Source organism: Morone saxatilis, unplaced genomic scaffold (genome assembly GCF_004916995.1).
Source record: "Morone saxatilis isolate NCDOM2014 unplaced genomic scaffold, NCSU_SB_2.0 Contig0, whole genome shotgun sequence".
NCBI classification, from domain to species: Eukaryota; Metazoa; Chordata; class Actinopteri; family Moronidae; genus Morone; species Morone saxatilis.
In genome coordinates, this window is record NW_023339650.1 from 15,118,122 (window position 1) to 15,131,090 (window position 12,969).

Genomic DNA, 12,969 nt, shown 5'->3' on the forward strand with positions numbered 1-12,969 from the left:
CTGCCAAACTCCTTGTTTCCCTGCAGCTGGTGCATGCTGTAGCCACCCTGCTTACTCTGCGAGTCCTGTACAAACCCACATGACACACGCGCACACACGCAGACACAAAATACCAACGTTTAACACATAGGGTATACAGAGGCACTGCTTAAAGACATGCAACACAGTCACAAACACACTATATAAACTCATCCTCCAACATCAAAGTACAGTCTCTTCTTAAAACTAAAGTGAGAGTGCTTACAGGAAAATTAAATCTACAAGGCATGCTCTGCAACGCCTCTAAAGGGCCAAACCACTCTACTGTCAAGCAGAACAGACAGATAGATGCCAGCATGCTCAACATGCACCACCACTTACTCTTCTAGACTTGATTCCAGACAAGCAGAAGGCAGAAGGAGGGGAGATAGAGGGGAGAGGTGTGAAAGATCTAGCTCAGGTGCAGGCGGTGTGTGTGAAAGAGTGCATCGCCTGCCCGTGCGTCGACCAAAACCACAATCTCATGTGCTTAGTTTCTAAATGTAGTGCTTACCGTGGGTGCTATTACCAAGATAAGCTACAGAAAGTGTGAATTAAATGTGAAAGATTGTATGGATTGTGTCATGCACACAGCGGGGCCGTGAATGTGTGAAAACAAACCTACAGCTACAGAAGGCTAGTGAAAAGTAAATCTGAGGTTGGCAGTGTGTGTGTGTGTGTGTGTGTGTGATGTTGTGTTGTTAAGTCGGGCAGTGAGTGGCTCTCCACTGAGCAGCCAGTGAGGCACAACACTGGTCACCAGTAAAGCCTACCACACACTGGCTACCAGCATGGTACAGCACTGGGCACTCGCTCTGTGCTGCAGGAGACAAGCTCCAAACCTGGTAGTGGCCAGAGTGAGAGGAGGTGCGTGGTAAAATGAAAAAAAGATCTGTTTCTAACAACGTATATCTGTGCAGCACCTGGATCAATATGGCTGTGTTTAGCCCTACGTGGCTGACTTTGGGCTGGCCTTGTTAGGACTTTCACCTGGTACAAGTTTAAATTTGGCCTGGTGTGTCCGGGTGTGACCTGCCTACCTCCTTCTGGTCCAGCTGGAGGGAGGACTTGATCAGATCCCGCAGGGCAGTCAGCTGCTTCTTCTCCTCATCCTGAGTTTGTTTGATCTGAGCAGAACAAATGCAAGGTTGAGAAAACTGGTGAGACTGCTATCTGTGTTTACATAAAGCCATTTAATGCCTTGTGTAAACACTGAAACTGAAATCAACAATTTGGAAAACTTCCCAGTGCTTTCTTCTTTGAAAACATGCTTTTCCTTTGCTCATTCTTAGGTTGTTTTTGTAATCTACAAGCCATCTTGCATATTAATATCCGAACTTACAGCTGTGTGACTTTCCCAGGCATTAAAAAACAGTGAGAACGCACATTCAAAAAACTTTTAAAGGTTAAGGAGTCAGACAAAAAGACTGAAACTTTACTTTGTTAAATGAAATCGTGGGAGGATCTTTTGTCTGACTTTAACTTCCCCAGGCGTTACCATCTTTGGATAAGTTTACTTGTTTCCAGGAGATTCTGAATCATTGACAGTTGCAGCAGGTGTGCTACCATATAATAATACATAATATCATATAATAAGGAGCATTATATTCTAATAAAACTGCTGCCTCAGGAGAAAACACAGCAGTACTGTAAATAACAAAAACTGGTGAGCAGTCAGTGTAGGCTCATCTTCTTCAAAGGTTTGCTTGTGATGGCACTAAATGTGCTATTCTACACACAAAAGATCCTCTTCCTTTACGATCATTTATTGTGATGTATGTGAACATTTTCATCACACTCATCAACTGTATAAAGTGTGTGAATTCATTCTTGACCGTGGAAACAGTAATTTGACCTCATAAAAATAACAACTCAAGGTCTATGAACTAGCTTTTTGCATTAGTATGAACAAACTTCATCTGCTGAATAAGAGATGCATGTAAGCCAGTAATTGGACCACAAGATAAGATCATTTTATCAGATCAACTTTTTTCATTTAATTCAGAAAGAAAAAAAAGGTAACGACAGACAAAGTACACGTATACAGATGTCTGAAAGATCAGCTTTCATTGTCTTAATAAGCCAAAATAAAAAGAGAAGAGGAGATGAAAAGGTAGAAGATGTGAGTATTTACATTGTAGAGATCAGCTGCCAGCTTCTCAATGTACTGCTTCAGCTTATCCGCTGTCTTCAAGCCATCTTGGAAGAAACTGGAGAAAAAAATACATGTGAATCTCACTGACATTAACATGCACTGGAATAAATATAAGACTTTTTTTGTTTCATTCATGGGAATTACTGCTTTGTTATTGTCAGGTGTTACACACAGAGAGAGGAGATTGGTGCAGTTTATGTTTAATGTATAGCTCGGCTCGATCTGGCGCCTTTGGCTCTTGGCACAGGAATCGTAGCTGGCTGCGTCCGCAGCAGATTTGCAGGGGTGCTTAGCACATCCTCAAATCCATTACAGATCTGTCGGTGGTACACACCTCAATGCAGCGCTGCAGCAGCAAATCACCGCTAATGACCTCCCTCTCTCCACCCCCTGCCCACCACACTCTTCTTCTCGGAACATATCTCTCCCTCTCTCTGTTCATCACTCTCTCTCTGTCACATCTCTCCTCTGCTTGTTTTCTTTCAATCTGTGCATCGAGGATCCCACATCTCTCCTCCCACTCCATCCAGCTCTTCATGTCAAGTACTGAAGGCCTTGCAGGATTGTCAGAATGTGAAGTTAAAGTAATCGTGCTGCAGGTATAGAAAAGATTCAGGTCGGTTGACTGAACATTTTGCTGTACTGTATGAACCTTAAAATATTTAAAATTACTTTTACTTATCATCTAATGGGAATTTCCAGTATTTGACAATCATTATGACTCTGTTCGTCATAGATTTGGGAAAAGTGGACTCCAGCAAGAAAGATGTTGTTTGGGGAAAAGAGTGGGAGACTGGCAGCTTTGCAAAATACTTCAACTTAACAGAAATCTTCTCATTTAAGAACAATTAATCCCTGTAGCTGTTGCAGCAAACTGCATAACAACATTCTCATCAACCTGCCAGCTCAAATACCTGCCATAATGATGCACATATGGCAGTTTGACGATGCTAGTAAGGAGGCTGAGGTTCACTTTTGATTTAGCTAGTTTGCATGCTGGAGGAGTAGAACACACTGAGCTGTTTGTATTGACTGCCACTGTACAATACGGGATGACCTGAGTTGTAGCTAAAAGGTTCAGTATGCCTGATACAAACTAGGTTGTATAGTGTCCGACTACGTCTGAAGGCAAAGGAGTTTGTAGCTGCTTCAACTGGCCACACTTCGTCAAAACCTCCTCTGGTTGCTTCACACTACCTCCCTCACCTCTCCCCCAGAACTCGGTGGCTTTTGCTCGTCTTTACTGTCTCAATACGATAAGGAAAATGGTGCACACTTTCAGATTATGTTGCAAAAGTTGAGAAGATATCAGTCGCTTTGGAGCAAACCAACAAGCACTTTGAAGCTTATTGAGACCTTAAAGACATGGGTATGCTCCAAATGAACTAGAAAACAGGTTGTCCAACCATCTCAGAAGTGATTATAGCGGTTCAGACAATTCAAGTGTGGGACAAACGTATTGATACTGTTGCACTCGTTTGTACATACAAAAAGGCTGTTGAGTAAAAAATGATAAATCAGAGTGTGAGTGAGAAACTGAAACCCTGCCTACTTTCTCACATTTTTATTTATTTATTTATTTTTTTACACCTCACTGTGAGAAGTAGCATGTCGGTTGTCTGATTTGACAAGTAAAAAGAACGGAAACAGAAAGAAAATAAAAAATGTCCTTCAATGTCATCTGGGGAGGGAGGGAGGGAGTTTCAGATGCTTTTAGATATTCAAACTTCAGTTGGAGCGTACTGAATCCTTAATTAGTCTATAATTGTGATGCAGTTATCGACAACAGCTGCAGGAATTTCCAAAGGACTACATTCTGTGTTTACATTTGGCCTGAAAGGAAAGTGTTCGAGATGAATTCTGTTACTAAGTTTTTTGGAAAAGCTGTCGGCATCTGTCAGGACACTGATCAATGTGTTTCTTGCAAGAGTCCATGTTTCCCTGAAAATGATGTCATGACAAATATACAAAAACATGCACTGAAAAATTACTATCCATAATTTGTTGAATGAAATGGTTCAGAAGGTAAAAAAAAAAAAAGAAGGAACAGAAATTGTTTTCTTCTTTCTGGCTTCGAGCAGTCACACACTTCCCTCAGCTCTTCATCAACTGCGTTTATGCTTCTAATCCATCACCACTGCAGCTTTTTCTATCCATCAAAGCCCAGGTTGAACAGATTAAGGGGGGAAGTATATTGTTTTGTCCCAGTGTTATGACAGGACCTAGCAACCCTGAGAGAAAATTGTCATTGCCCGTTGTGGAGCTGCGGTTCTGGCACGGAGAGCACCCACTTATTTACCCACCAAACCCCACAGCTGTCAGAACATATCCGTATGATGACCTGTGCATATTTATGAGAGCTATATATATAAATCTGTGCGCCCTGAAGATCTGTGAATCATACAGGAGACAGAAAATTGACATCAAGGAGCTGAGAAGAGGGAGAGAGACACAACCTTTTTTCTTTGGTGGGTTTTGAAAAACATTTCTCAGTGGGTGTGATGCGCACACAACAGGGGAGCTTCACACATTTGGGTTCAGGGGGATTAATGTGGTACTTACTTGCACTGTGCGTGGTAATACTTAATCAGGTTCTGGAGGAGGTCCACTCCTTTCTTGGTCTTGATCTCATTTACTTTGATCAGGTACTGCAAAGCAGAGAGAGGTGCAGAGTTCAGCCAGGAGTTGAAATTCAGGGTGTGTTTAAAGGATTTTTGGTTTAATGAAGTATAATGTGACAGAGCTGTTGCACAGAGAATAAAAACTTCTGCTCTGCCGTAGACGTTTAGAGTACGAAAATTTTGCATTATGATAATCGCATCTGAGTGCACATACGCTTTATGAAGGCTTTGATGTATAAGCCAAGACTGCCATGACACTGTGGGAGTGAGGACCAGCCTGGTAAACACACTTCTATTACAAGAGAATATCAACCCTCTGCCTTGACCTAAATAAAGTTTCAAAGGGATGATAAGAAATATTTTACATTATAAAAAAGAGAGAATAGCCTCTAGAGGAAGTGCTTTGTAGACTATATGCTCAGTCTGGGTGTCTGAGGATTCAAAACAAACAAGAAGTCTTCAGACAGCGCTCCCACCAAACAAACGAATAAAAGATAATCTGAGCTAATCCCACGGCATGCCAATCCACAGAGATTTACAAAGAGTCACAGCTAAAGAGCACTTTCAGCTCTACAGCTAAAATTTAATCTATCACACAAAAGCCTTCTGACGCTTGTGACACCAACACACACAGTTTCAATTTGCTCCTTACATTACGTGCATAGATGCACGTATATTAGCGCACGCATGAGTGCACATGTATGCGCATATATGTGTGTGTATGCATGCATGTGTTGTCCCTTTGTCTGCCTGACAGTGCCCGCTGGATGGGAGATTATCCACATTTTGTCTGAGCCCTGTGTGGGTTCAGTGTTTTTGGAGAGCGCTGCCGCATGTGCGTGTTTGGAGCTCTTTTGTGTGAATGAGCAGCATCGCTCGCACTGCTGCCGCGTCTGAACAGAACATAATGCAGCCTGCTGAGCGCTGCCTTTCCACACTCCTTCACTGACGGCGTAGGATGAAAAGGGTGAGAGAGTGAGAGCATCCTGTAATCTGGTGATTGAGTAACATGGAGGGAGAAGAGCGGGAGAGAGAGCGTGAGAGCGAGAGAGTGCACGCACACAGAGAGAAATGAGGTTAAGTGGGATGAACAGATTGTACCACTGACTGCAGCAACACAACAGCAGCAGCAGCAACGCTGGTAATTCCAACCATGATGACTGTTGATTTAGAAAATCTCTGATGGTTGTGAATTTTTATTGGTAAAAAAATATAGATAAATCAAATACAATTGCACATTACATAACACACAACTAGGTCAAATGCTTCACATAAGAAGGAGATATATGTGCAATAGATATAGGAGATCTGGATACAAATCTTCTAAAACAATGTATGTAAGTTTTAAATTGTGATATAAATATTGAACTAAGGCTGCGACTGACAGTTATTTCCATCAATAATTAGCTTGCCAATTGTTTTCTTGATTAACTGGTTACATTTTTAATTTAAAAAAAGTGTTAAAAAATAGTGAAACATACCTTTAACAAGTTCAAAATACTTTTTTATGTCATAAATCACAAAGAATTGCAGCAAATTCTCAGATTCTCGACTAAAAAAAAGTTTCCAATTGATTATTTGCTGATTGACTAATGATATCTAAGGTACAGTAAATCTTATGGAAAATGAATTGAGTAACTACTTATTGATAAAATAACCAGAGTGAAATATTTGTATTTGGCTAGCCCTGATAATCAAATACCTGACATATCAAGGCATATCTTATAATCCAATATTACCATAAAGCCGTCCTACTTATTGATGAGTATTAAAGAGATATTAAAACGATGGCTAGTGTGGTGTACGGTATGGCAAAATCACTGAGGGTTGAATAATTCATCTTTTCTCAGTGTAGACAGATTTAAACTTCCCTGACCTATCAAACCCGTCTCTGAAGTGGATCAACAGCAATGATCATATAAATACATCTGCAGATGGTAAAATATCTGGCTTTCAAACCTCATTATTTTTAAACACTGACTTTCACTTGGCATGAAACTATCACATCATATATGTACAGAAACAAGTCTATTATGTTCTCATAACAGAGGCCTTTAACTCTTCAAACCACAGAGTCATTTAACTATTATTTACAGTGAGGCTGGATCAGTAACAAGTGGCCAAAACCACAAATGCCTTCTGTTTGAAGATTTTACCCCGAAACACTCGTGCAGTCCTGTATGGACATAACAAATCAGCATTATTCTGTAAGTCAGAGCATGAACATGCAGAGCTCTGCAGATGATTAGAAATTCATAATCAAATCTGGACGTGAGGCAGCCAACGAAAGAGGAAGCGAGTGCGAATGTAACGTTGGAGCTACAACTTGTTTTCTGGCATCCTGCATTAACTGTAGGCGGGCTGCAAAAATGGATAATGAAGCGATTTTTGAGTCCTCTGAAACCATGAAAAGATAAAAGTTCAAGTTCAAACTTTCATGTTTTAACTTAATTGCAAAAAAAAAAAAAGGAAATTGACTTGCTAAAATAATTTGATTTCGTGTTTCCAATAAAAAACACTGAGCCAACTTTTAATGATTCTGTACTCGTGGAGACTTGAGCTGAAAGGGACAGGTGCACGCTGGTGTTCTAACAACAATGGAGAGTTTGATCTGTTCAACAGTCAGCAGTTACAGGCAGCAGCAGTGGCTGTGACACACAGCTCATTTAACATATTAACTAACACAGACATATTCTTAGATCAGCACCCAGTACCTTCCACCTCCACTGATTAAGACTGTTTAACTTCAACCTGCTATGCACAAACTCTACCTTGTAATAATAGTACATTTACAGATTGTTTATACACTGTTTTGCACACCATATTCCTTACTGCCTACTGCATATAGTGTTTATATTTTCATTATAGTCTTTATATTTTCTATTATATCTTTAAATATTTTTATTTTATTATTGTATTTTAACACTACTCTACTTTTTGTACTAATTTCCCCTGTGCTGCCGTGTCAAACGAAGGAATATCTTATCTTATGTACTTAAAAAGATGCTCCTAATCTCAAAATAAAAGTACTTTTAGTATCAAAGTAGTCCAGGGATAGTGGTCTGTTTATGTATGGGTACACTGCAAATAGTTCATATCTAATAGCTAATTTATCACACTTTGCCAGTTTGCCAAAATATAAACAAATATACAAAAAAATAGGCTCTAGTTGCAGACGTGTTTACATGCTACACAACTCTGACTATATCTACCAAATAGAAGTAAGACAATATATTATTATAACATTGTATAATGTTGCCCTTTATATTTATATCATATAATATTTGAAAAGGTGGAGGGTGAGCAGTTGTCTTGAAAAGTGCCAATAAGGACAAGAGTTTGAAAATCGTGTTCTCCAAACCCTCAACTAAAGTGGTGTGAACATAGCAACCAAACATCCTAAAAGCTATCACTAGGAGGGATACAAATATTTTTTTAGACGAGGGCTTCATACTGGACGTCAGCAGATTCACACGTGGCTCTGTGGATGGCAACGTCTTTGGCTTATAAACAAATACCTGTTAAACTAATGATGTTCCCATCAACCTCAGCTGTACTGTTTATTGCCAATAACCAAGATGGAGAAAATGGTAAACATAATATCTGCTAAACATCAGCATGTTAGCATTAGGTTAAAGCAGCACTGTTCTTTAGTACAGCCTCACGGAGCAGCTGGAATGGCTGTGGCCTCATTTCCACCTGTTGTAGTCTTACCTGCTCCCCTTGTTTCATGTTTAGCACTTTCTAGAAAAACATTATATCCAAATATACTTGAATTAATGAAGCCACACCTGGTCTATAACAGAACAAGATGTCTGAACACAGGTGGAAAATGTGGGCAAGGAAACACCTCTGAGTCACTGTGAGAAGAGCGCAGATCAGCATGGCAGAGCACGAAGGGACTGCAGTGAGTTTTTTAGTGAATAATTCACACCAACAGCACTGCAACAGCCATTGGTCCATTATGTAATTTGAGTAAAAAATCCTAACAGGATAAAACAGTGAACAACGCGTAGGCGTCACCACCCACCACTAGAGAGGTTTTTGGCAAAGCGGAGTGAGCTCTAACAGTTTGTTCTGATTCTCTTGGGCACATAAAGAGCTCACATTTGTTTTACACTTAATTCTAGCTGTCAGATTTCTTCAAGTACAGCCTTTGAGCGTTAATACCAATGAGAATTCAAACTGTGTCACAACATGCTTAAAGGAAAATAAGTTTACAGAACAAGGGGAACATCTGAAAACACTTAAAGGCGAACAGTTTGAGTCTTTAGTACGGGTGGTTAGCTGCTCAAATATCTGACTTATACTATATTTTCTAAGTCTTATCCACTGACATACAATCATTGTAACAACCAGTTTCAGTCTAGTGATGAGGCCAGAGACCGGTGAAATGCACACTTTGTTCTATGCTGTATCTTTTAGGACTGCTGTTATCCCTACATATGGAGCTGCACGAGTATTAAAGATATTCTATAAATTATTCAAATCATCTGAGAGAAAAAGTGAACTCAAGCTTAAAATCTGCTTCAAATGCAGCTGAGGATTTAACATACTGTAGGACTTAAGTGGGTGTTCAAACCCAGAAATAGCACTGTGTCGGTGGGTGTGAGTTCCTACAGGTACCAATAAGGAAATAAGATCCAGGAGGGACAGTTTATGTGACAGACCCTTGAGTTTGAAGGCTTATCAGACACTAAAACACAGACGCCATGGTGGTTTCGGGTGCTGACCGTGAATTGCAACGTTCAATTCCAGCCACAGACCTTTGATGGCCATCATTTCTTGTCATTTCTCTAATGTTGATAACAAAAAAATGCCAGAATAATTACAAAAAAGAAAAGTAATCTACCTCTTCTCACTGCGCTTTTTCGCTCCTTGTCTCATCGAAATGAATGAGGAGGTAGATGATGTGTTTGAAATGTTGTCCGCCCACTGCCTAACACAACATTTTTACAATCACATTTGTACAGCTACACGACTACAGCTTCGTTTTACAACCTACCTCACACATCTGGAGCTGGAAGAGGCGGCGCTCCTTCTCCATCTCCTCTGCAATTTCAGCTCCAGTGATCTCCGTGCGGATCATCCCGTGCTGCTTGGCATGCTCTCGCTTCTCCTTCTCGATCTTTGTACTGATTCACAGACGAAAGGGCAATTACTGAATGGACTGAATTCCTCTTCTTGACCTTACATCATGCAAGTAGTTTTGTGCTCTAAAATGTGTGTGGATCTTCTAAGACTCTCCTGGAGGGTCCAAGCAACATTGGTGCACATTATCAACAGCGTTTGATCCATTATTCAGTATTCTATAATGAGCTGGATGATGTAAATATGCAGTGTTACAGCAGCACACTTTAATTATCCACTTACAACTTGGCCTCGTAGTCCTTCCATGCTTTGTCAAAGGGCTTCTTTATGTCCTGCAGAAACATAGGAGGACAAGCATCAGCAAACTACAAAGAGGTCACCGTGGGGACGAAGTTATTTGCAGAGCTGGAGCGCAACCAGAGTTCCAGCAAACGCCTCGCTCCGCTCAAGATTTATGCTCTGGACGGCCAGCGAGCAGCCACGCCCCTCCTTGTACCCCAAACATCAAGGGTTAACGACCCAGTTTTTTCGCCACTCGCCTCGAACACAGCACAAAGGCCGTGTTTACTCCTGCGAGATTTACAGCGTGATCTTTTGAACGGAGAGCTCTCCCCCGTCTCGCTGGTCTCTTCTTGCTTACACTCTCAACATGCACACGCGCAGAAGTTGAGAGATTAATAGAGAGATTTGCTGACAAGGCATCTATTTTTCCTGTCCCACTGCTGTGCCGGGCCATGGGGGGGCCCAGAAGAGTCGAGAGAGAGAGCGAGAGCGAGACAGAGAGAGAGAGAGAGAGAGAGAAGAAGAAAAAGAAACCATCAAGAAGAGAAACTGTTTTACAGTAAATCTTACCCCTTTCACGCCTTTCAAATCACCCTTCAGCAGCGAGTCCAGAGTGAAGATCACGTTGTGGCTGAGGCTCTGGAGCTGTGAGAGGACACACGGAGAGGAGGTGGAAGAACACAGGGGAGTAGAAATGGAAGTTGTTATGAAATAACAAGCTCAACGTATCATAAAAGTTGAGGCTGAGGATGTTCTATAGTTTTATTATCGTCAACAAATCCCATGAAAATACAAAAACCAACAATGAAATGTTGCGTGAAATCAAAATCATTCAGGAATAAATCATTCCTTTGTGTTATAGAGCTCCATTGTTGTGCCAAAAACTATTAAAAACACATCAATGATCCACATTGTTGCACTGAGGGACATGTTTCTGCATTACTATGAACACTTGTTTCAAATGCACAGTACTGCTAGCCTTAACACTCACTAGAACACCAGAATGTGTATTTATCCGCAGCTGAAAACAGTCCCCAATAAATGCACTACTTATTACTGTCTGAGTAACATTTGCTAATAGTAGCTATAGTGCCCAAATTAAAAAAATAAAACAATAAACTATATATTTGTGATCCCTTTTTAAAGCAGTAAAAGCCTATTTGTTTGGCCACTTGCAGCCAGTGGAACAAGCTGTAAACACAACATTGACATATTATCACCTTATAAAGTTGTTATTGCAAATGTATTTGAAAAAAAAAAACACCATTAACATCTTATCTCTGGCTACCTGAAAAACATTCACTCCTCATTTTTTAGCTGTTTTTCAGTTTCCACCAATTACTGAGGAAAATATCTGGCTCTTTAGCTGCTAAATGCACCACTAACTTCACCAGTAAGTTGCTAACTCTGTGTGTCTGCCATTTTGTGCTGGACATGCAGACCACACTGGGTTTTAACAGAGCTTTTTTTGTTGATATCTGCTGCTGCTGGAAACAATGCTAATGAGAGTGGTGAGAGTGAATCAAAAAAGCTAAGTTGTGGGCCAAAACAAATGAGCTGAAAGATGCAAAAACGCTCCATATTGGTCTCTACAAGCAACCATTTCATTACATGTAGTCATGTGATCTGTTATTACTATAAAAATATTGATTAGTGCAGCTTTAAAGAATGATGTCTTCAGTGTGAACAAATGGACTTTTTTGGAATGGAAGTTTTGTTGGTTTTAGTCTTTTCATGGGATTTGTTGACGATAAGAAAAACATAGAATAACACCGGCCTTATCCTTTAACCTGCACTGCAGTGCATCAACACATTTCATGCGGCTGCTGACTGAAGAAAATCAGCAACATAATAACAAAAAGTGCTGCCAAAAACCGCACAAGTGCAGGTTGGTCTATTGAAGATTTAGCAAAAGCTTGACATTGCCAACAGCTCAGGTTGCTACAGTTATGCTCTGCAGCTCTAACCATTAGGATCAGCAAGGTCATTTACAACAGTACTAAGCATTTAAGTCCCTGTTGTTGTTGTTAGCCAAGTCCACACAGACACACAGCAGCGGTCAAGGAAGTAAACAACGCTTAATGGGTGCTAATGTGCTTCTTAAGTGCCTGTCTTGCATATGGCCAACGTCAGAATCAATCTTCTACTGGCTGACTGCCGGTGTGCTCTAACAGCACATAATGGAAACTGTCACTGTCTCTTTTGCTTGCTCTAGGTATGTGATTCTCACATAGGAAATAAACACTGCAGAAGAGCTGGCAACGACCTGGCCAAATTTGTCTATAAAATCCTTACATTTCAGCCAATAACGCATGTCGGACATCTAGGACAAGCGCTGCTCATCAATTCTCATTTGTAGTGCACGCACATACCAGCTGCCCTCAGGGCGCCGTTATTGAAGTTTGAACTCACTCGATAAAGTACTCAAAATGGAAAAGACAAGAGTCAAGAGCGAGAGACAAAAAGAGGAATTAGTGAGATAATTTCACTTTCCCGCAAAATGCAGGTAGCGCCGACAGGTGGGTGATTTAAGAAGGTTTCCGAATGGACACACACAGTTGTTCCTGGTGCTGCCAAGTGTATTTATGGAGTCTAATCTCGCTGTCAGCCACACAGGAAGAGAGTGAGAGAGCGGGGACTGGCTCTTCTTCCAACAACAATCACTCACAGAGGATTCAAACAGGACACATTATTCAACAGAAACGTCAGGGGAAATCCACGGCAGGCAGATAAGAGCCGACTGGGGGGGCGGGGGGGGCTTGGAGGTGGATATAGCCGCAGTCAGCTATACTGTCCGACTAA

The 12,969-nt window shown here is 40.9% G+C and overlaps 1 protein-coding gene across 1 annotated transcript in view; it reads right to left on the bottom strand.

Moving 5' to 3' along the window:
* asap1b (ArfGAP with SH3 domain, ankyrin repeat and PH domain 1b) overlaps positions 1-12,969 on the bottom strand; it is a gene marked incomplete in the record, with an annotated part of 39,625 nt that overhangs the window by 21,055 nt on the left and 5,601 nt on the right. The window contains 7 exon segments of the mRNA XM_035657008.1: positions 1-65; positions 1,059-1,145; positions 2,153-2,228; positions 4,736-4,821; positions 9,800-9,929; positions 10,168-10,217; positions 10,738-10,812. Coding sequence (XP_035512901.1) covers positions 1-65; positions 1,059-1,145; positions 2,153-2,228; positions 4,736-4,821; positions 9,800-9,929; positions 10,168-10,217; positions 10,738-10,812 — 569 coding nt within the window.